Below are 21508 nucleotides of genomic sequence, written 5' to 3'. Positions count from 1 at the left end.
AAACATTTTCTCCAATTGTAACACTAAAATTCATAAGGATCCATTTAGCTATTTCAGCTTATTAAGAATAAAAGATATTGATAAATGAATTTCAAAATAACCTTTTTAAATGGATATCTTAAAGAAAATATTTACGTATAGAGATTAGAAATCAAGTATGTAAAATTCAAGAAGATTGATGAATTGAATCAATCAAGTTATGTACTTGAACAAGCTTCAATAGTTGAAACATTTATTTTGATAAAACAATTAAGGAAATTGATTTTGATCAAATCATTACGAAGCTTGTATGTATTTAAAATAGTAAAAATAATTTCATTACATTCTTAGTGTTACACGTTAATGGCATATTACTCATTGAGAATGATATTTTAATATCACGATTAAAAGTATGGCTTTCTAACAAGTTCTTTACAAATGGTCTTGTTTAGACATTTTAAATATTGGACCTCAAACTCTATAGAGATAGAGAGAAAGATGTATATGATCATCATAACCTACTTGTATGGATAAGATCCATAGAATGTTCAACTTGTAAGATTGTAATAAATGATTGATTCCTATAAGATATAGATTTTCACTCTAAGGGGCTGTTTGGTTGCACTCTTTTTGAGAAAACTTTTCTCAAAATATCTGACAATGGTAATTTTGTAATTAAAAGTTTTTCATAGATTTCTGTAGATTGTGTTTGGTTCAACAAAAAAATTTATAGAAATATTTTCTATAAAATATCAAAAACTAACAAATTTTACAAAAAACAATTTCCTCTCAAAATGAGAGGAAATCAACAGGAAATCTGACACATTCCTTATTTAATCAACAAAACTCGTTCCATACCCATTTTCTATAAAGTTATAAGCCATTTTCTTGTTTTAAACCAAACAAGCAAAATACAAAAAATAAGAAAATTGGTACTTTTTAACTTCTCAAAACTTTTCCTATAATTTTTTTTAAGAAATACAAGGAAATCATATTTTGGGTGAAAAACATTTCCTATAATTTCTAGAAATTGAACCAAACACCCCCTAAAAGGAAATGAGTCCTTAAATTAAAAAGAATATTGACCGTTTTAGAAACAGTTGATCTTGTGAGTAGATTCCAGTCCAATCGTGATGTAAAATATTAGACTACAATGAAAGTTATATTTATATATTTGCATAAAACTAAAATCACTGTTTAGTTAATGATGCAAATTAAGAACATAAGAATTAAAGAAAATACAAATTTATTTTTATGCAGATACACCAGACAATTTGTGGCAAGAATCTCTTGGTCACAATGAGAATATTTGAGTAGTGTAGCTGTACATACGTACTCAAGATTTGGCATATATACATACATGCTCATATCTACACCATAAGCATGCATCCATGTCTTTCCAAGGGCAAATTAGTTGTGCACAAGCATGTCAAAGGGGTGGGAAGTTGTATTTTATTTTCAAATAGGCCCTTCTGATATTGTGCCTCTTTATTAGCTATAGATCGTTGAGAAAATAAATTCAATCTCTTAATAAACTCTTCTTAGCTTATGAAATTTGGGGAGATTTTCTTGCAAAAAATCGCATATAGAAAGAAAGGTTTTCTGTGCAACAAAAGAATTCTCGGGTTCTTTCAAACATTATTTGTTGCTCATTATGCAAAAATCACTGCAAAAAATCACCGAAGCTTATTACCTCTAATAACATACAACCCCACTCATCTGTACCTTAAGGTGCACTAAACCCTCTCTGCTCATTTTAGCACTTAGCCCCCTTAGTTCATGAAAATTAGGATTGTTACTTGTGATTTATCTTTCTAAAATTTGCTATACATCCCTTGACTTAGTTATAGCACTTATTCCTCCTCGATTCATGAGAAAGAGGGATGTTATTTACATTTTATCTGTCTAAATATCTCATTTTAAAGGGTGATAAATTCTAGAAAATGAGTTTGGGGGGAGGAGGTTGGGTTTAGTGCAACTCATTGTGTAAATGAGGGGGTAATGTGCTATCTATACATACCTTAAAACGTTAGCAAGCAACTATTACTTAGATATGAAGGTACCTGAGATTTTTATGAATATCTCATGATTTTGTCAGAAATAGTTTTATTTACATATATATTTATAATATCTTTTTTATTTGCCATCGGAATATAAATGTCTACCCCATAGTTATGTTTTCCTTACTTCTATTTCTTTTGGGTTTTTCTGTCGTGATTCCTCGTAATCTAAAGAATACTTGGCTACTACTTTCGAAGAAAGCTTCAAGTTTTTTTTCCATAACAATGGAGAGAAAAATTGTTTTTTTAGAAATTAAAATCTTGATATCTGAAAGTAAAATGTTTTTCAAACTTCAGTTCACGTTATTTTGTTATTACATTCTAACTTTTGCACCAGCCAAAATATGGTATTGCAAAAAAAGGGGGTAATCATGTCTAAACAACCTACCTCTAGGGAAAAAAAAGTGAAAGTACCTCAAAATTATTATGTGTGGTTGGATATTTATTTTCATCTTGGTATCTGAATTTTTTTGTTATGATTAATTCACATTTAAGACCACAAAACTTATAATAATCGTTGAATTTTATGAATTATTTATTATTGTGCTAAAGACTTTCCTTTCGTTAGGGAGATTATGCAAAAAGAATCCCTACTCATGCTTAAAACTTTTATATAAAAGGACCAAACAGATAAGTCTTTTATCACTTTCAACTGCTTTGGAAATATATATAATATATATATATTATTATAGATTATATATATATATATATATAAAAGACCTCCCGAGTCTTGTCTCTCTCTAAAAAAACATCGTCCTCTTTTTGTTGAAGAGGAATCCATCGATCGATCTGCTCGTTCTCAGCTTCAATCCTCGATTTCTATCCCTCGTTTAACAACTAAGGTACGCAGATCCTCACTCGATCTCTGATTTTTACACAAAATTTGGAACTAGGGTTTCGAGTCGATGGATCTTGTTATTTGTAATTAGGGTTTCGAATCCATTAATCATTAGATAGTCTCTAGGGTTTCTCTTCCCCTTTCTGGTCTCAGTTTTCGGCGATTCTGCGGCCAGATCCGGTGATCTTCGCTTTTAAAGTTTATTTTGGGGTTGATTGATCAAAAATCCCCCCAGTTTATTTCATTAGTTCTAAGGATACTGATTTGAAACTGGGGATTCAAAGCCCCTGCTTTTATGCAACTCGTATAGAAGACTGGGATAGAAATACTTAGAAGTTTGTGATTCGCACATAATTCGTTGATCGTTATGTCTTATAGGGTATATGTAAGACACGTTGATAACTTCTTTGATTGTTAGTGGATTGAGTGTGAAATTTATGTCTGTTCATCTTGTTGAATTTTATTTATTGAAATATATTAAGAACGTTTGAGTATTCTATACTGGGGCATGCAACGCTACACTGGACTTTCCGGTGTCAAATCAACCCGGTGCACATGTTTCTTTCTTAATACCGGTGCACATGTTTCTTTCTTAATCCTTCTTCATATTACTAATTATCTTTTTCTTTTGAACCCAACAATGTTTCATTTTCAAAATTTGAAAAAAATTACACGTGTTGATGACAAGCGGGCAACAAGCTGCATCGCTAATCCTTTCTGAATTGCAAAACCTAACCTATGAAACACGTACTCAGCCTACCCCGCTGTCGCCACATTCTTATTCATGAATTTTTGTACCTTCCTGAGAAATTCTTTTTTTTGGGGGTGGGGGTGGGTGGGGTGGGGTTTGGTTGCTTAAGTAAAAGGAGTCATTACTTTTGTTAAGGATTGGACTATGATTGAGATACTAAATGGCCTGATCTAAACCTCATCGAACTTCTATCTAGATTTCTAGCCTATCATATGGGATCGGATCTGAATAGCTTGGCTGGAAAGCTTTTAGCCCTCTAAATAGACGGTTTATCATGTCTGTAGATAACCCCCAATTGATCTGCATTAGAAATTTTCTAGATGAAAAATCTTGTTGCAACATAATCTGTTCAGATCAAATCAACAATAGTACTTATCAAATATCATTAAAGAAACAAGAAAAAATTTTGGGGAACTAATTAATAAATGATATCATTCCATTGGATTGATATAAAATAAAAAAGTCATTAATAAAGAAACTAATCGATTACCTTGAAAGATTACATGGTTCAATATAGTAAATGTCGAAGCCTTGGATTAAATAGTTGGGTATGTTTGTTTCTTCTGGTGGCCCTATTTTGAAGGCAGTAGGCCACAGAATCAACATTAGGGGGCTGGAATCTAAACCCCAGAATCGGGTCTCCAAAAGAACAATCATCTGCTGTTATTTGATCTGGGACTTTTATATTTACGCCACTCAACTGTGGAGTCTTCCAGATAATTTGATTAATTTTCTTGATTAATGATTCTCTTTATTTGATATCAGCGGATGAAATCATTTTTTGTTAGTTCAATCCCCAAATTCCTCCGTTATTTTTTTGAATAGTTAGATAGCCCATTTTTGTAGTTCTTCCATTAATCTAATCTGATGTAATCAGTTTAATTGCTAGTTTGATTTGAACAGTTTATAGGTTGCTCAAGCTAAGTCTTTTCAGCTACAAACGTTTATAGTCTAGAGCTAGTGGATCATCTACTGAAATGACCAACCATATATTTTGGGCCCAGTACTGCTAGAAATATGTGGAATAGATAAACAGAAGTTGTTAGTTTGTTGATTTCATATATCTAATATTGTAAATCACTATATCTAGATCGCATTGGCAACTTTCTGATTGTTATTGGCTTGAATATGTGAAATTTACGGATGTTACTTAAATAAATGTATTCTGTGAGCAATTTACACTCTTTAACTTATGAAATAACTGAATTGAATTACATTTAGAAAGTTTGCGCCTTTTTAACTATGGGATGAAATTGTGCAATTTAGCTACGCTGGATTTTGAGCCGATCCAAAGCACACATCTGTTTTCCCCTTGCTGAGGGGGTTGGTTGGTTGAGGGGATAGGTAGTTATTTCATTTTGTTATTAGTTATTAGATTCTGATTCTTTTTATTATTAGCAGATTGCAACCCTGTTTGCATTGGAAAGTTTTCTCACACTATTGTGTTATTAAAGATGGAAAAGAATAGATGTAAACAGTTCACTTGGTTTTAAAGGTCGATTGAACTTCCTGTTCTAGATCTCTAGCCTATCTTTTTAATTTTCTTGGGTGATGGGTATAAGCAGCTCAGTTGGAAAGTTTCTAGCACTACTGTGCCAAAAACATTAGGTTGAACTATTTCAGTAGATGATCTATACTGGCTCTATGTTAGAAAGTGTTTCTAGATGGAAAACTCATACCGCAACCTGTTCCAGCTGTTGATATCCTGATGTTCCAGAACATAATTGACTTCAAGTTTGTGATTTAACCTTGTGATTCCACATTTAGGTTGATAATATTTACTTATTTTTTCTGATGATATATAAATATGACATGAAGCAAACTCCACAAAGCAAGATCAGGAAACCCTCGACCTGTATTTCATTCCTTTAGTAATTCTACATATGCATCTAAAGTTCCAACCTCCTTAAACAAGGTTCATCATTTCTATTTTCTGGATTTCGTTTCTTCTCATAGCCTATTTGGTACGATGTTATCTTCCTTATTATCTTCTTACACATAGCCTTTTTGTTGATCTATAATGTTTAGTACATGTTGTCGTTTCTGTTTTGCTTCTCTATTGAAATGTATCTGATCTGGGATTGTGGTTGCCATATTTATTTCTGACTGCTTATGTTGTCCATTGTTAACTATTTCATATTGCTTTATGCACATATCCTTTCATCTCTTATGTTAGCTTCTTTCTATTTGGTTTCTCTATTGAAACGTATATAACACATCGAATTGTTGTCTGGTTTAAATGTAGTAAAAGTTGTTCCCAAGCAAAGCATTTTATTCTTTTCGTATTAGTAATTTACTAAGCTTATTGTTACCTCTTGTGTCATGAGCTTAGTGACCGGTGATGTAAATCCTGCAAGCAAATCCACTTTGCAGGCTGTAATGAATGATGAATAAATGATTACCTAGATTCATTTTATGACTGCATTAGTAATATTTGCATATAATTGGAACTTGGAAGTTGGTTTTAGGATTGATTGGCGGGTAATGCCATAAACATGCATTATTGTATAAATATGATTTCATTTGTATTTTGAAAGAAATAAGAAATACACTAGTTCATCTCTTCCATTATCGTATTAGAGCAAGTTCTCTAACCATGGAACCTCTTTTAAACTCTAAATGTTGGGGCCTCTGAGAGGCCACGCCTCGAGCACTATCTGTGTGCTTTCCCCTCGACAGCTTCTTCTTGCTCTCCTTTAGGGCCTCTTGTCCCTCCTCTCAACCTCTCTTGTACCATTGGTATCTTCCACCTTTGTTCTCAAGTAAAGGCTACAATCCTCCTCATATGATTTTAAATTGAAACTTTGCCTACCATCCCCATCCGATTTCAAATTGGAACTGTGTCTTACTGCTATATTATTGTTCCCGTCATCTCCAAATCAAATCCTTTGACCTTCAATCTCGTTCCTGCCTTCAATCATTGTCTACCTCTTGTGTGCAATTTCGTCTTGGTCTTCTTCTTGCATGAAGACTCTCTAGTCTCCTGTTCTTTCATGGAGCCTTGTTGGGCTCCTCTAGCACACAATTTTGTCGGCATCCTTTCTCACGCACAGTCTTGTTGAGCTTATCTTCTTTGTGCTGATCTGTCGACCTCTTCTTCTTGCATGCCGTCCCGTCGACCTCTTCGGATGCAACCTTGTGAGCCTTCTTTCATGCACGCTCTCGTCAGCCTTTTCTTCCAAGCAGACTCGTCATCCTTTTCTTCTCATGTAGTACTTTGTATACTATGAAGTTTGTTTATAGCATGTTTCTACGGCCACTCATTTAACTGACATCTTGCCAAAAGGTGTCTTGTCCTGTGTTTCTTCAGTTTCTCCCCAAGCTTGGCTTTGTTGACATCTACGCTCCAGCATGTAGTATAAGGAATAATGACTAATAGATTGTCTAGATTTATTTTACCACTATATTAGGATTGTTTAACCATATAAGTTGGGTTTGATTGTATGATTGATTAGAGGGTTTGCTATAAATAAAGTTTCATCTGTACTATAAATTAGAAAAGTTGCAATAATTTATCTCTTCCATCAAGTGCTTTATAGAGAACATCCCTATGGAGTAAATTTTAGATATGTATCAAGTTGAGAGCAATAACTGACTACATCTTGACGGCAAAAACCTGAGATAATGATGATCAAGCTTTGATCTTTTTTTCCTTCTGTTTCTGTTATCTTAAATTTCTCCTTGTTTTAGTTGAACATTTGTAATAGGTTCAGTGGAGCCGTCTGGACCTAGAGTTGTGTCCCATAACTGACCCCATCTTGAGTGAACTGTTGAAAAACTGATGATAAGACTTTTGCCGATTTTTGTGTTATGAATTCTCAAAATCTGTCGTGTCACATTTTGTTGACATCTTTGCCTACTTGAACATGTTTTGTTTTGTCCGAAATGCACTTGCAGAAAATGGCGGGAATGGCAGCAGAAGGATCTCAATTTGATGCTCGTCAGTATGATGCCAAAATGAATGACCTGTAATTATCTTCCTTTTACATTATTGCCTTCTTACTAACACATTTCATCACATTTTCATTATATGTAATTTTGTAGCTTACACTTGTTTTTGGTTTTTTCTATATTGAAATATAGGCTTACATCAGACGGGCAGGATTTTTTTACTTCATATGATGAGGTCTATGATAGCTTTGACTCCATGGGTCTTCAAGAAAACCTGTTGAGAGGAATATATGCTTATGGTATAGTCATTATTTTTAACACATTTAACCTGCAATTATGTAGATAGTTCATGATTCTAGTAGCACCGTATTTTGAGGGCTGCCTCTTATATGTTAATAATGAAAAATTCTGCAGGGTTCGAAAAACCGTCCGCAATTCAACAGAGAGGAATTGTTCCTTTCTGCAAGGGACTTGATGTCATCCAACAGGCACAATCAGGGACAGGGAAAACTGCTACATTCTGTTCTGGAATTTTGCAGCAGCTTGATTATGGCGTGGTTGAATGCCAGGCTTTAGTTCTTGCCCCAACTCGAGAACTTGCCCAGCAAATTGAAAAGGTCATGAGAGCACTTGGTGATTACCTTGGCGTGAAAGTTCATGCTTGTGTTGGAGGAACTAGCGTTCGCGAGGACCAGAGGATTCTTTCTAGTGGAGTTCATGTAGTTGTCGGTACTCCAGGTCGTGTGTTTGACATGCTGAGGAGGCAATCTCTCCGCCCCGACTACATCAAGATGTTTGTACTGGATGAGGCTGACGAAATGCTTTCACGTGGTTTCAAAGATCAGGTTCTTACTTTTTATTAGCCTATTTTTCATTGTCCTGTTTTTCTTTGTAGTTTAATTTCAATTCGCGTAAAATTATATGAGTTGGCAAGTTACCACACGTGCGCACAAGAACAGATGCACATGGAACAGAGTGGGAAGCATGTGCGCTCATACAAATTGTAAAATTATAAGAGTGCACCTGCAACTCAATGGGTGCCCCCATACAATATTTACTTAGTGCCGCCCCCACATAGATAGTAACCGTGAAGGATTATTGTTGGAACTCAGTCGTATTTTGTTAGTTTTGGTGATGAAAAATAAAAAGCAGCAGTGTACGATATGAAAATGATGATAGTAAATATGTGTTATGATCTATGTGATCGTCGTATAAATAAGCTTTTTTGTTGGTAAAATCATTATTACTTATGTTATTAATTAATATATATGATTATATATATATATTATATATTGATATATATATATATATAATATATATATATTATAATATATATATATATATATATATTTATATTATATATATATATATATATAATATATATATATGCGCCTTTGTTAAGAAAAAAAAATCCTGGATCTGTCCGTGCATGCCACATGTACATCCGAAGTTGCATGGAAACAAACGGTACCGGTACGGGTGCGGGGTACGGGACATGTCAAAATTGCTAAAAATGTATGGTACAAGGGACACGGCCCTTAATATATATATATATATATATATATATATATATATATATATAATTAATAATGTACATGAGATCATTTTTTCGGCTTCATGTATCATTAAAATTAGAATTTTGATCACATTTTTAAGTTTCTTTTATCATATTGATTATCATAATTTGGAAACCACTCATTCTTTTTTGCGAGACATCCAAACGACCATTTGACTATATAGTTTTGAACTTGGTTATGGACTGAAACAAAGCTGATCTATGTCTAACAAGTTTCAAGAAACGGGTGTAGTGCAAGCTATACATCCAAGAAGTGTTTGACGAGTGTTTTAAATTAACATTTATATTGTATAATTGAGTACATGTTGTAATAAATGCATGCATATATTCAAGAAGTCTTCATGAAGTTTGGGTACAGGAAAGTGTCGGGTATGGGTACGGCTTCATTATAGAAGTACCTGGGTAACATAGTGTGCATCCATGCCTCAAGATGTTTGTGTTTGATGGAGCAAACAAATTGGTCTCTTTGCTGTTCAACAATCAGGTTCCTTTGTTGCAAATCCAATTTTGGTTTTGGCCTGTTGTTCTTTATGAGTTGATTTCAGTTTGTTCAAAGATGATGTCTATTGGTACATGCCCTCATATATCTATACATTGCAGAAAGTCTTCAGAGCCTCTAGCCGATTTTTCTACTTGTGCCAGTGTTCTAAAAGCGCTATGTTGCTCATCTCACAATCCAAATAAATGGCTCAAACTATTTATCGCCTTTTACGACCTTAAACATTTATGAATGAGAAGTCGCACACCTTGTGTGATTATAAAATTGATGTTTCCACTGACATACAGATAAATCCACATCAGTGTGTATTCTGTTTATTATTCTACATAAGTTTCCACAGACATATAGATAAATCCCCATCAGTGTGTATTCTGTTTATTATTCTACATAAGTTTCCACAGACATATAGATAAATCCCCATCAGTGTGTATTCTGTTTATTATTCTGTCTGTTATTTGTATCTTGTAGTTTTCATGGATGCTCAATAAACATGCGCTTCTTTACTAATTTACGAAGAATTATGAATCTCTAAATTTAATTTTATTTTTACCATGGTTTGCTTAACCAGTAATTCAGAATTTATTGATAATATGAAATCGTAAGATTTTCAATTAAGAATAAATTGTGATTTACTAATTTAAGAAATTTTTTGTTGGAAGTAAATGATATCTGTTTGCTGTTTTGCTGGTCTGCATCAGCTTCTTCTTCTTTTCTTTTTCCTTTTTTTTATTTATATTTTTTTGGTTAGTTTGTTGTCTTCATCAGCTTTCTATTATCATTTTTCAATGGAGAATTCTCATGCACTGCCTTGTTGATTTTCATGGCTTATGGCCAAACATTTATGCGACCATTTCATTTTGACTCAAGGAGAAAAGAAGCGGTTTTTTTTTTTTTTTTGGGGGGGGGGGGGGGTTGCGATAGGTGACATCCACAGGTTTTGAAATTTTCACATATAAACAAAGGAAGGAAGACTATCTCACGTCTGAGGTGCATTAGGTGTTACTTTCAAAAAAATATTTGATAAAAATTTTAAAGGTTCATAAGCATAACAAAAACTTTTAAGACCAAAGTCACCAAATACTACCAAGCTGATCATATAATTCATACTATGCATGTTGAGATCTTGAAATAGGGCAGGCAATGGACCAGGCGCTAGCAAGCTTTTGTAGGCTTAGTCTAACCTAAAAGCTGCATTAGCATTTACATTTGAGTACATTCTAGTAATACTTGCATTCTTTTGTAGCATTTCATCTTCTCTGGAGAACCTAACATCAATAAATCTTTTACCCATGCGGTCATGGTTCTTTTTTGCTATTTCATAACTGTCCTAAAGAAACTAGATTCTCCCTCTCTTTGTATGGTGTGCGAAGCTTTAATCCTAATTTCATTAGAAATATCTGCATAAAATTTACCATACATTGCAATCATTATTAGTGATGCTTATTTTTCATTCTCGTGATTAAACTATGAACCTCCCGAATTTCAGATCTACGATATCTTCCAGCTTCTTCCTTCAAAAGTACAGGTTGGAGTTTTCTCTGCAACCATGCCCCCTGAGGCCCTTGAGATCACTCGCAAATTTATGAACAAACCCGTTCGTATCCTCGTGAAGCGAGACGAGCTTACTCTCGAGGGTATCAAGCAATTCTACGTCAACGTCGAAAAAGAAGAGTGGAAGCTAGAAACCCTCTGCGACCTTTACGAAACCTTAGCCATCACTCAAAGTGTCATATTTGTCAACACTAGACGCAAGGTTGATTGGCTCACCGACAAAATGAGGAGCAGAGATCACACAGTTTCAGCAACTCATGGTGACATGGACCAAAACACTAGGGACATTATTATGAGGGAGTTTCGATCAGGCTCTTCTCGTGTTCTCATCACAACTGACCTCCTTGCTCGTGGAATCGATGTTCAGCAAGTCTCGTTGGTTATTAACTACGATTTGCCGACTCAGCCAGAGAATTATCTTCACCGTATCGGACGAAGTGGGCGGTTTGGGAGAAAGGGAGTTGCGATTAATTTTGTTACGCGTGATGATGAGAGGATGCTGTTTGATATCCAGAAGTTTTACAATGTGGTGGTTGAGGAGTTGCCGTCTAATGTTGCTGATCTCCTGTGAGGGATTGATGAGGTCCTTTTTATGGATTTGGTATTTATATGCCCTTCTGGTGTTTAATGTTTTCTTTTGAATAATCTCATCAAACTTTGGGGAAATCTTTGCAAGTTTTGTAGTGTGTATCGTAGTAAGTTCATTGGAGGGCGTATGAATTAGGTGAACTTATCGCTGGAGAACGATGTACCGTGAGTGCTTTCAACTTGTGTGATCCCGGATTTGTGAGGAAAGAAGTCGTGAACCTATCTTTGTTTAATTAATATTTTGTTTTCGTGATCTTTTAGCGGGCGTTTCGGATTGATTGGTAAGTTGTTGCTCTATCCGCGCGGGGGCTGGTCCTCCTCCTAAGCTTTTTCTTTTAGGGCGTAACGTAGCATGTGCTGATATTAGATCTTTTGATGCGGTTACATCTGACCCGACGTTTATTATAAAATTTTAAACTTCAATGCCCCTCCCTAAGTCCTTGTTAACGTTTTAACACCCTGAAGGTTCAGTCTCATATCACTTCCATACCCTTCTAGGTTTCGTTACAGCTGTATCTCGCGTGCTTTGCACGCGGGACGAGCTCTTGTTCCGAGGACAAATTTTCAAAAGAGACCCATTTAGACTTTTATTCCCAAAAAACAATCTCATTCAAACAAAATTTTAAAAACCGACATGGTTTTAGCCTCAGCGCTGAAACCAGGTCGGTTTTTGAAAAAAAATTCTGAAACTTCACGGGAGTTGAACTCCCGTGAAGTTTAGTAGATCTGCTAAACTTAACGGGAGTTTAACTCCCGTGAAGTTTCATAGTTCAAAAAAATTTTTGAACTATGAAACTTCACGGGAGTTGAATTTCCGTGAAGTTTAGCAGATCTACTAAACTTCACGGGAGTTCAACTCCAGTGAAGTTTCAGAATTTTTTTTCAAAAACCGACCTGGTTTCAGCGCTGAGGCCGAAACCAGGTCGGTTTTTGAAATCTTGTTTGAATGAGATTGTTTTTTGGGATTAAGTTCACAAAGGGATCTCTTTTGAAAATTTGTCCCTTGTTCCGATTATGTTTCGTGCGATACTATTGTAGAGTTTTTAGGGGGTACTGTTGATCTCTTAATTTTTTTAACACAAAACAAACAATGTTAATGAAACGATGCTGAAATTCTCCTGGTAGAATTTTGAAGTACGGAACGGCTGTCTCTGTCGGCAGCGGCCGTGTTCGCCAAGGATCGAATCCTCTACCTCCCTCAACAAACGAACGAACACACACACTCTCCCCCTCCCTCCAAAGACAGCCGACTCCTCACATGAGACTCAACAGATCTCCGATTCTCAGCCGATCTCCCCAGCCCCCAGCTCCCCAAAAAAAAAAAAAAAAAAACAAAAACGCCTGGCGGAAATGCCCCCCGGCCGCATCTCGCTCTCCCCTCCCCTCCCTCTACTCTAAAAGACGACAAGCTCATGAAATCCCGCCCCTTCGCTCCCCCTTCATTCCGCCAGCCTCGCCATTTTACGTCCTTGCCATCGTCTGCCTTCCCCTCCTCTTGGTCGGCGTTCTTCCGGCGTGTCGAACGTCTTCTCGGCATCCGTCCTCCGGACGCCGCCGAGGACCGCACCGTCTACCGGATGCGGCCGATCCGAGGACACGCTGAGGGACTTCTGTCAGATTCGGCGGTGGCGATGGTAGGCGGAAGAGGCTGCTAGGCGTTTGTTGGGGTTTAATACGGGTTTGGATTTCGGCGGATCGGAGGGCGGCGTTGAGTAGCACTTGGCTTCCCTCGGGTCTGACGGGTTGGTAAAGTATGGGAGTAAGATCTGTTCTTGTTTTGTGGAATCCGTTGCTCTTGCGGATTATTACTGTTTATATATAGTCTGAACGTGTGAACCCGAATTTATGCGGAGCGGCTTTTGCATTAAGAAGCTCATATTCCTGATTAGTTTTATTGTTAGAGACCTAAAAGAGAGCTCACCAGAGAAACTGAAATGCGTACTGATGGACCTTAATGTACCATCATTTGTCCACGCACATTGGCTTTCTTGATATGAATTTGTAATAGCAGTGTACCCCCGCCCTTTGATGTCAAAATCACCGCCTGTGACGCTCGCAGCCAGAAATGTGGAGCTAGAGAACTAAGAGAAGAACTTGCCCCTAAAAACTTTTATAAATCCAGACATGACTCCGCATTTAGGAATGTGGGATGAATGAACCTTAATATTTTGTGTATTTATTTCTTGTATTTATATGTCTCTTGATCTAAGGACCTATTGGAAAATTGGATTCAATTGGATACGGAAACAGATAATTAGTTTCCATTTTAGTTGACAAGGAAGAGATTCCAGGGGTTGTGAGCAGATCGGATATCATACCTATCATATCTCTATCAATTTACTATCAAGAACACAGACACAAATTGAGATACAATCTGTAAGAAAAACTCATAGTCCATATCTGCAAAATTATTATGAATATGATCAGATGCATATACGGAGACAATACGGATATTAAAAAACATGGAGAACTTTGGAAAAAAACATATAAGCCATGTGATGCAGAACTGTTTAAACTTTAAGTAGACCAGTGTCTTCAAGTCAGAGTAATCAATGTGTTTGGCATATCAAGCTAAGATTTGATTTTCGGATCACCAAAATGGTTTCAAATCCACGATGTAAAGTCAGTTGATTTAAACTGTTTAATCTACACACACACACACACTAAACCAAATGTTTATATACGTAATTATATATGCATCCCATCAAAAGCTAAAAAAGACGTTGATATCTTTATCCATATACTGTCGAATATAAATATTTAGTACTAATATTCGCATTTTTTAAGAGTGCGGATTAGTTTAGCAAGTATTGGTATCCTTTTGCATCCCTATGAGAGTCAGTCTTGAGGGGAGAAACTACAAAGATGGAAATCTCAATGAATATAGTTTATTAAAGTAGTTTTGAATGGTTAGTTCTTAATTGTGATTTGCATTTCATGTTTCTTCATATGGTTAATTAATGATGATTACGAGAGTTATTATAAGTTAACTAAGCTCTTTTGGAATTGAGAAAGTCCTAGAAGACATAAAGTATCAAGAAAGTGGAAGATTTTCTGCTCACTTTATTAGCTAGAGATCTATATAGTTGGACACAAATCGATGGATAATATAGGTATTTGAGAACATTTGCAAACCTTTAAATGCTAGTGAATTGAACAAATTGCAATTCTATGCAGATTACCGCTAGAGGAACTAGAACACTCAAGATCAATAGTACACCTCTATGATGAAAATTAAAGCTGGTATTTTTGGTATAAGTATAAACATACAAATCTAAATTTTAAAGGTTATTTGAATGAACCAAGGAAATGCCTGAACTGGAAAGTATTATCCAAAAGATTTAACACTAAAAAATGTTCATTTCCTTTGTGAGTGTACTACTTGAATATGCATATGAACGTTGCAAATTGGAGACTGAAAAAAGGCATATTTAAATCAATATTGCTGGTAGAGCAATCATTCCTTTCTCAGGCTTTTACATTTCCTTGCTTCCTTCTCCTGGGCTGCAATGCCAACACCTGAACTAACAGAGCACAGAGTAAGCTTGGACTTAAGAGTAGTTACAAGTAAAATTATTTATATTTTATATACTGTATATTTATATTTCAACTTTCTGCTTACTCAGTTGAATTGTTTTATGTAATTTTATCTTGCAAGATGCCAAGGATTAATGCTTCGTTTCTGACTGGAATTATCTTTAGAAGAAGTATCAACAGAGAAACTACAACTACTAACAGTTATCTATTCAATCTTACTTAACTATAGTACTACACATAATTCAAGCCAATCCAATTGAGCACTAGAGACCCAGAGTCAATGGGATATTAACAGAAGTGGGTACATTGTTCTTGATGAGGTATGAAGCTATTTACGTGTGACCTGCTATGGTGACATGAACGGACGTATCGACCTTTGGCAATTCACAACTTGAGTATATTCGAGTAGTATAATTTACATTGACTGTATACCGATAGTCATATATATATGTGAACTTGCCAACTTAATTATTTTATACTTGAAAGAGAAATTTTTATCTGGGATGTAGCAATCTTTTGTTTCCAAAATCAAGAGTAATGGTTGAGTTATTATTACTGAATGTGAGAGTTGTAGACAGTAAATGGTTATGTAAATGGTAAAATTACATGTTCCTTGCATGCACATAAATATCAAAATGTGTTGCTGTTTCCTAATTTTTGCAGTCTGGAACATGCTACTGGATTAGCTTTTAGATTTGTGATTGGAAGAACAAGAGATGCTAAGAAAATGTCAGAACTTAAGAAAGAAGAGGAGAAATACCATGATTTCATGCTGCTTGACATCGAAGAAGAATATATAAAGCTGCCTTATAAAACGTAAGATTGAAGGTCTGTAGAGTTGTTTTCTTGCTTTAATAGGTTAGAAGCTCAAGTGTGATTTCTTGTGTGTACATCTTAGGTTGGCATTTTTCAAAGCAGCCTACAGACTTTTTGATGCTGAATTTTATGTCAAAGCTGATGATGATATTTATATGCGGCCAGGTAAAACCTCAAAAAAGAATAATTAGGTCAAGATTGTAAGGTTCAGTATCTGATATCTCCATTTTCTAAATAGATCGACTTGCAACTCTTCTTGCCAAAGATCGGGCTCACCGGCTCACTTACATTGGTTGTATGAAAAAGGGCCCCGTCATCACTGATCCAAAGATGAGATGGTAACATAAAGTCTCCATTGGAGACTGGACTGCGTGATTATATTGCTGAAATTAATGCCTAAGCCAGCAACCTGTTTTGCTTAAATACTTATGAAATCACATTTTCTTCAGGTATGAAAGTTCAGGTCACTTGATTGGAAATGAATATTTCTTGCATGCATATGGTCCAATATATGCTTTGTCTGCTGATGTTGTAGCAGCAATTGCAACTGCAAAAAATGACAGGTTAGTGAATTGGCTCTTTATTGTCCGTGCTTAAAGTGAAGTGCTCTATTCATCTATGCTTCATTAATAAATCTAGTTCATCTATACATTTTGGGACATGTGCTAATTCACTTGTGGATAAAAAGGAAAGAACATTTGGATCTTTAAACCAAAATTAATTATCAGAGACTTAATATGCAAAAGGTTTTTCAGTGAATTGAGAAATGAGGCTTCATAAAACAGTTATGTAGTGGACCTATCTCTTTCTCTTAATTAATATCCAGGTCACCTTATTATAAAACATTGAGAAATGAGGCTTCACACCATACTCAAGGTTTTGTAGTTTTATCGTAGCATCCATTATTAAATTTAACGTTATCCTATGTATGTGAGTTGTTTTATATCTGATAGCTGTTCTGGAAATATAAATATGATGTCTACCTTGGTTCGCTACCATCGGAATATATTCCCCATTATCGTTGCACTGGAACGTCAATTACCACATTATCTTAGATATTATATATAGATGCACTTGTGAAGATGGTGACTGGGCATGGGGCTCAATTACCAAGTATCCCTATCTCCCAAAGCATTGGACGCTGCAGTAAAAGTACGATACGATGGCACATGACAGACACACAAAGGACATGATGATCTCATATTAAGTGGAGCAAAAGGCTCCTTAACCACTTATTCTACGTTTATGACATGTTAAAAAGAAACTCTGAATGAGCTTGGCCACTGTCAGATATTCTTCTATCTTGTCTATTTTGTTTTCATATACAACAATATCCTTGTTTTCTTTTTCTTTTAAACCATGTCTTAGGAAAGGCATGGGTATCAAATGTCCAACCTTGTTCATATTTTAAATTGCTAAGTTTTGTAAGAAATTTGAGGTCTCCAGATAACATAGTTGTGGAGAACTTATCACAAGTCTTAAATATTTTGTAAGTTGCTTTCTAGGAAAATTAAAGAGCATGATGGTTTGTAGTTCCTACTAATGATAATTGGCAGTTCTTGAATGTAGTGTTCCCCCCCCCCCCCCCCCCCTCCTTTTTTTTCCTTTTTTCTACACAGACACTTAGAAAATAGTTGTATTTTATGTTTTCTTTTTTTCAGAGTAGGTTACTGAAGTTAATGATGAGTGTAGGTTACTGAAGTTAATTCCTTTAATACTCAAGACAGCAACCTTAATTGAGATCTATTTGATGACATTCAAGATAGCAAGCTACCCAACCATGTCTCTATGTGTTTAGGAAATCGTTCACAGATTAGCATGGTTCATGCACTTGTGTCCTCCTTTGAGATTGTGTGACCTTCATTGTATTATGTAAATTGAATCAGCACTCCAATTATCTTTAGTTTGTGCAAAGTGAAAGCACCAATTTTCTTTATTCTGTATCCGTGGTCCATATGAAGCCACCCCCCTCCCCCCCCCCTCCCGCCCACAAAAAGCATGTTGTACTGCGTTGTCAAGTAATCCTTCCTCATAGTCTCGTTTGTGAAAATGTCTTCCTCTTATTCATATTATGGTGGACATCGGTTTTGAAATCTGGTGGAAAAAACTTGGTTGTTCTTTCCTTCTCATGTTTTCCCCCTAGCTTATTGATTCAAGAAATTATTCTTCAAGCTGTTGAGTTCTCCCCCCCCCCCCCCCCCCGAAAAAGCTTGGATGCATGATGTTGATTACAGTATCCCTACAAGTAGATAGTACTATAAATTTACCATATATAGAAGTCATCAGTTGTGTCGATTAAATGGGTAGGGTCATTGCCTCTAGTTCCTAGTGAACAAGTTAACACAGGGTATGACACTTACTTTCCTTTTAATAGGTTGTGGCCTTGAATCCTTCATCTGCAGTTTATGAGGGCTTTCAAATTAAAATGTAGTGCCACAGTATTATAACTAGTGCTCCCATTTTGGAAGTTCTTTTTCCTAGTTCCCTTTATAGTATTATATCTTCCTTGTTATGTAAGCCGCCCATGGCTCTCTCTCCCAAAATAAAGATGAAAACTCTAGGTCTTCTATATCATAATGAGGTTTAGATCTGATGGTCACTGCTGTGATAATCAAACTGGGCCTTCATTTAGATGCTTTTAGGTTGTATGATTTTCATACTATTATATATTTTAGGAAACTAGCGAAGATGAATACATAAAAGCATGGCATTAAATGCTAATTTGTTTTAATTGTGTTGTCTAGCACAAATTGATCTAATTTAACCCATTAGGGTATAGCCAGATCTCTCACCATACAAGCCATATATTTGCAGTAGGCTTGATTTCATACGATAACTTTTGTATTGGTTTTCTTCTTTTCTCTCATATCTCAGGATTTCTGACGAGATAGCAGACTCAGTGCAGGGATAGTTGGTCACAGCACTCTTTCTAGAAATTATTTGACCCTGGTTTTCCTGCATGTTTTTAACCTTCTTGTAGTAGTTAGTACTTAAACATGTACATATTCCTTCTGTACATTGTATGGATCACCATTCATAAAAGTAAAATGCTGCTTACTATTGAATCTTATTTTTCATAAAGGTTTATAGTGCATGTTTGCACTCTTTAATGACTTCATCATTGATTTTATTATTTCAGCCTGAGGATGTTCAACAACGAGGATGTCACTGTTGGCTCATGGATGCTTTCTATGAATGTGAATCATGAAGATAATCGCGCGATGTGTCATACAAAATGCACTCTCTCATCTATTGCAGTGTGGGATATGCCAAGATGTTCAGGTAAGGAAATTAATAATATGATGAGGGTTTGGTCAATGTTAAAAATAACAATAACGCATAACGTAATGTTCTACCTTTTGTTAAGTGTTAAGGGGGAAAATGCAAAAAATGTAACGCATAGCGGAGGTTTTTTTAATTAAGTTTTTAGATATTTTATAAATACAAACTATTCACAATGACTTTAATAATTAGAACACTCAAAGTTTTAAGCATGAAGGAGGACTAGAAGAGTTACAGGGGTTAGGGTTTAGAAGGCAAAGTCTTCGTCGAAAGGAATTAGGATTTAGAAGCATTAGAGGCATTAGAGGTGGAGACGGGGTTAGGATCTTCTTCGTCAGTGAAAGGAGATATGGGAGCCAATGAACTAGAGAGGAGGCTTGTAGTCGGCGGAGATAGAGGACGAGAAGAGCGTTGTCATCAACGAGAGCTTCATCTTCGTCGAAGGCACGAGAGGAAGAAGAAACTGAGAGGTTTCTTTGTCGAAAGAGTGAGAGGACGAGGTGGAGGGCGAGGAAATGAGGGAGGCGTTGGAGATGGGTCAGGGGATCGCTAGGGTTTTTCATGCAAATGAAATTGGGGTTGGAGGATTCAATTGGGAACTTATTTTGGTTAGCGTGATACTGATTTGAAAAGTGAAGATATTGCCACACGTCCAAATCTAATCATCAATTAAACTCCATTTAGCAAGTGTTAAATAACGCTTAACATAATGCGGATAAAACGTGTTTTTTGGTGTTATTTTATGCATTAGAGATAACATGGGTTTTCTGTCAAGTTTTAACAATTTCATTCTGTTCGGTATTGAAAGTTAAATTCGAACTATTCTATTGAACACCCTCTGACCACTCTAATCAAGTAAAATAGCCCGGTGGTTACAGATACTTGATCAGCTTAACCAGTTTTAAGTTAGCTCGAAGGCAGCAAGTCAGCTGAAGTGGCAATTAATTTTATCTGCTCCTAGACATCAGTGTTGGGCTCTGGCAATTTGTCCAGCTTAGGTGTAAAATAAGATACTAGAATTTGGAAATTTAAAGATTTTATTTAGGAAAATTTACTAAATTGATGCATACTGCAAATATATATCGGATGAAACTTCAACCTTTGTGATACTTTTCTTATTTGTTGCCTTATGAAGAATGCTCGTCTCAAATGAATATGTGTATCTGATACACCAGGCCCTGACACACGTCCATTTGTGTGCCAATTAAATGTAACAGTATAACACTGGGGACGCAAATGTACAGTGTAAACAATATTTTATCTCAACAATATGTATAGCACGTAATTATTTGTCCTGTTTGAACAGTACTATCTTACACATCATCATACTAAACTTAGGTTCTTTTTTATCTTACACACATGCACACTCCCACACCAACACACGCACACAAGAATTCTCCAATGTGCACACGCCACACGGACCCATGCCTGCTCATGCCTCCGTGCCCATGCATGTGCACGCTCACAGAGATATGCATATAGATAGCTGTGTAGCACAACATATTTTTCTGTGGCCACATATCACATATCATAGCTTATTTGTGAACTTGGTCTCAATATTGTGCTCTATATGCTTCACAACATTCAACTCTACACTATTATTTTTTTTTTCGGACATGTTATATTTCATGGTTGATAGTTGTGACCACTGAAGTCACAGTTATACATTTCTTTAGGTGGATGCAATCAAGAATGTTGGCCCTTGAAATAAACCATGGCATGATCGATGTGTATAAACCTTCTGAGTAATGAAAAACAGTTCCTTAAAAAAGCTGTTCCTTACAACTGTACTTAATGCTTATGGGAAGTTGACATATTAATGCAGTATTTTTCTAATGTTGGTCGTTGCTCTGTGTGTGCGCCCCCCCCCACATCCTTGAGCGGATGCGTGTGATTTTTCAGACTTGTGTGCTTGTGTGTTATAGCAACTACTCTTATTGTGAGCATATCATTCTTTATACCCTTGAAGTGCCCTAAGATGGATTCACACATTTTCCCCCCATTGCTTATTACAGGCTTGTGTGATCCTGTTGACCGGATGAAGGAGCTTCATAATATTAATATGTGCTCTAAGAGTCCCACATTGCCTCCGGAAGAAGTAGAGTGAAATCAAATTCAATGAAAGGGCTTATTGACATCA

General features: G+C 35.9%; 2 protein-coding genes across 3 annotated transcripts; both read left to right on the top strand.

Annotated features, from left to right (window-relative positions):
- Window positions 2747-11988, top strand: LOC109828423 (eukaryotic initiation factor 4A-8). Its single transcript, XM_020395424.1, has 5 exons — window positions 2747-2881; window positions 7526-7596; window positions 7712-7818; window positions 7934-8364; window positions 11081-11988. Exons 2-5 carry the CDS (start codon window positions 7529-7531, stop codon window positions 11714-11716), a joined length of 1242 nt encoding a protein of 413 aa, XP_020251013.1. The 5' UTR covers window positions 2747-2881; window positions 7526-7528; the 3' UTR covers window positions 11717-11988.
- LOC109828404 (probable beta-1,3-galactosyltransferase 12) lies at window positions 13414-21508 on the top strand. Of its 2 annotated transcripts, none has more exons than XM_020395413.1 (7): window positions 13414-13484; window positions 15934-16086; window positions 16169-16251; window positions 16325-16424; window positions 16536-16649; window positions 19226-19368; window positions 21384-21508. In XM_020395413.1, exons 2-7 carry the CDS (start codon window positions 15998-16000, stop codon window positions 21473-21475), a joined length of 621 nt encoding a protein of 206 aa, XP_020251002.1. In that variant the 5' UTR covers window positions 13414-13484; window positions 15934-15997; the 3' UTR covers window positions 21476-21508. The 2 variants fall into 2 exon arrangements, with proteins under 2 accessions (XP_020251002.1, XP_020251005.1); XM_020395416.1 differs by having other exon boundaries at window positions 13472-13492.

This window comes from Asparagus officinalis, chromosome 1 (genome assembly GCF_001876935.1).
Source record: "Asparagus officinalis chromosome 1, Aspof.V1, whole genome shotgun sequence".
Taxonomy (NCBI): Eukaryota; Viridiplantae; Streptophyta; class Magnoliopsida; order Asparagales; family Asparagaceae; genus Asparagus; species Asparagus officinalis.
The sequence above is the reverse complement of the archived record's forward strand: the minus strand, read 5'-3'. Positions and strand labels throughout refer to the sequence as shown.

Excerpts from the sequence above, each read along its gene's own strand:
- LOC109828404 (XM_020395413.1), top strand. The coding sequence starts at position 15,998 with ATGTCAGAACTTAAGAAAGAAGAGGAGAAATACCATGATTTCATGCTG. Across the intron at positions 16,650-19,225 it reads GCAACTGCAAAAAATGACAG|CCTGAGGATGTTCAACAACG; the intron begins GTTAGTGAATTG and ends TTATTATTTCAG. Across the intron at positions 19,369-21,383 it reads GGATATGCCAAGATGTTCAG|GCTTGTGTGATCCTGTTGAC; the intron begins GTAAGGAAATTA and ends TGCTTATTACAG.
- LOC109828423 (XM_020395424.1), top strand. The coding sequence starts at position 7,529 with ATGGCGGGAATGGCAGCAGAAGGATCTCAATTTGATGCTCGTCAGTAT. Across the intron at positions 7,597-7,711 it reads GATGCCAAAATGAATGACCT|GCTTACATCAGACGGGCAGG; the intron begins GTAATTATCTTC and ends ATTGAAATATAG. Across the intron at positions 7,819-7,933 it reads GAGAGGAATATATGCTTATG|GGTTCGAAAAACCGTCCGCA; the intron begins GTATAGTCATTA and ends AAAATTCTGCAG.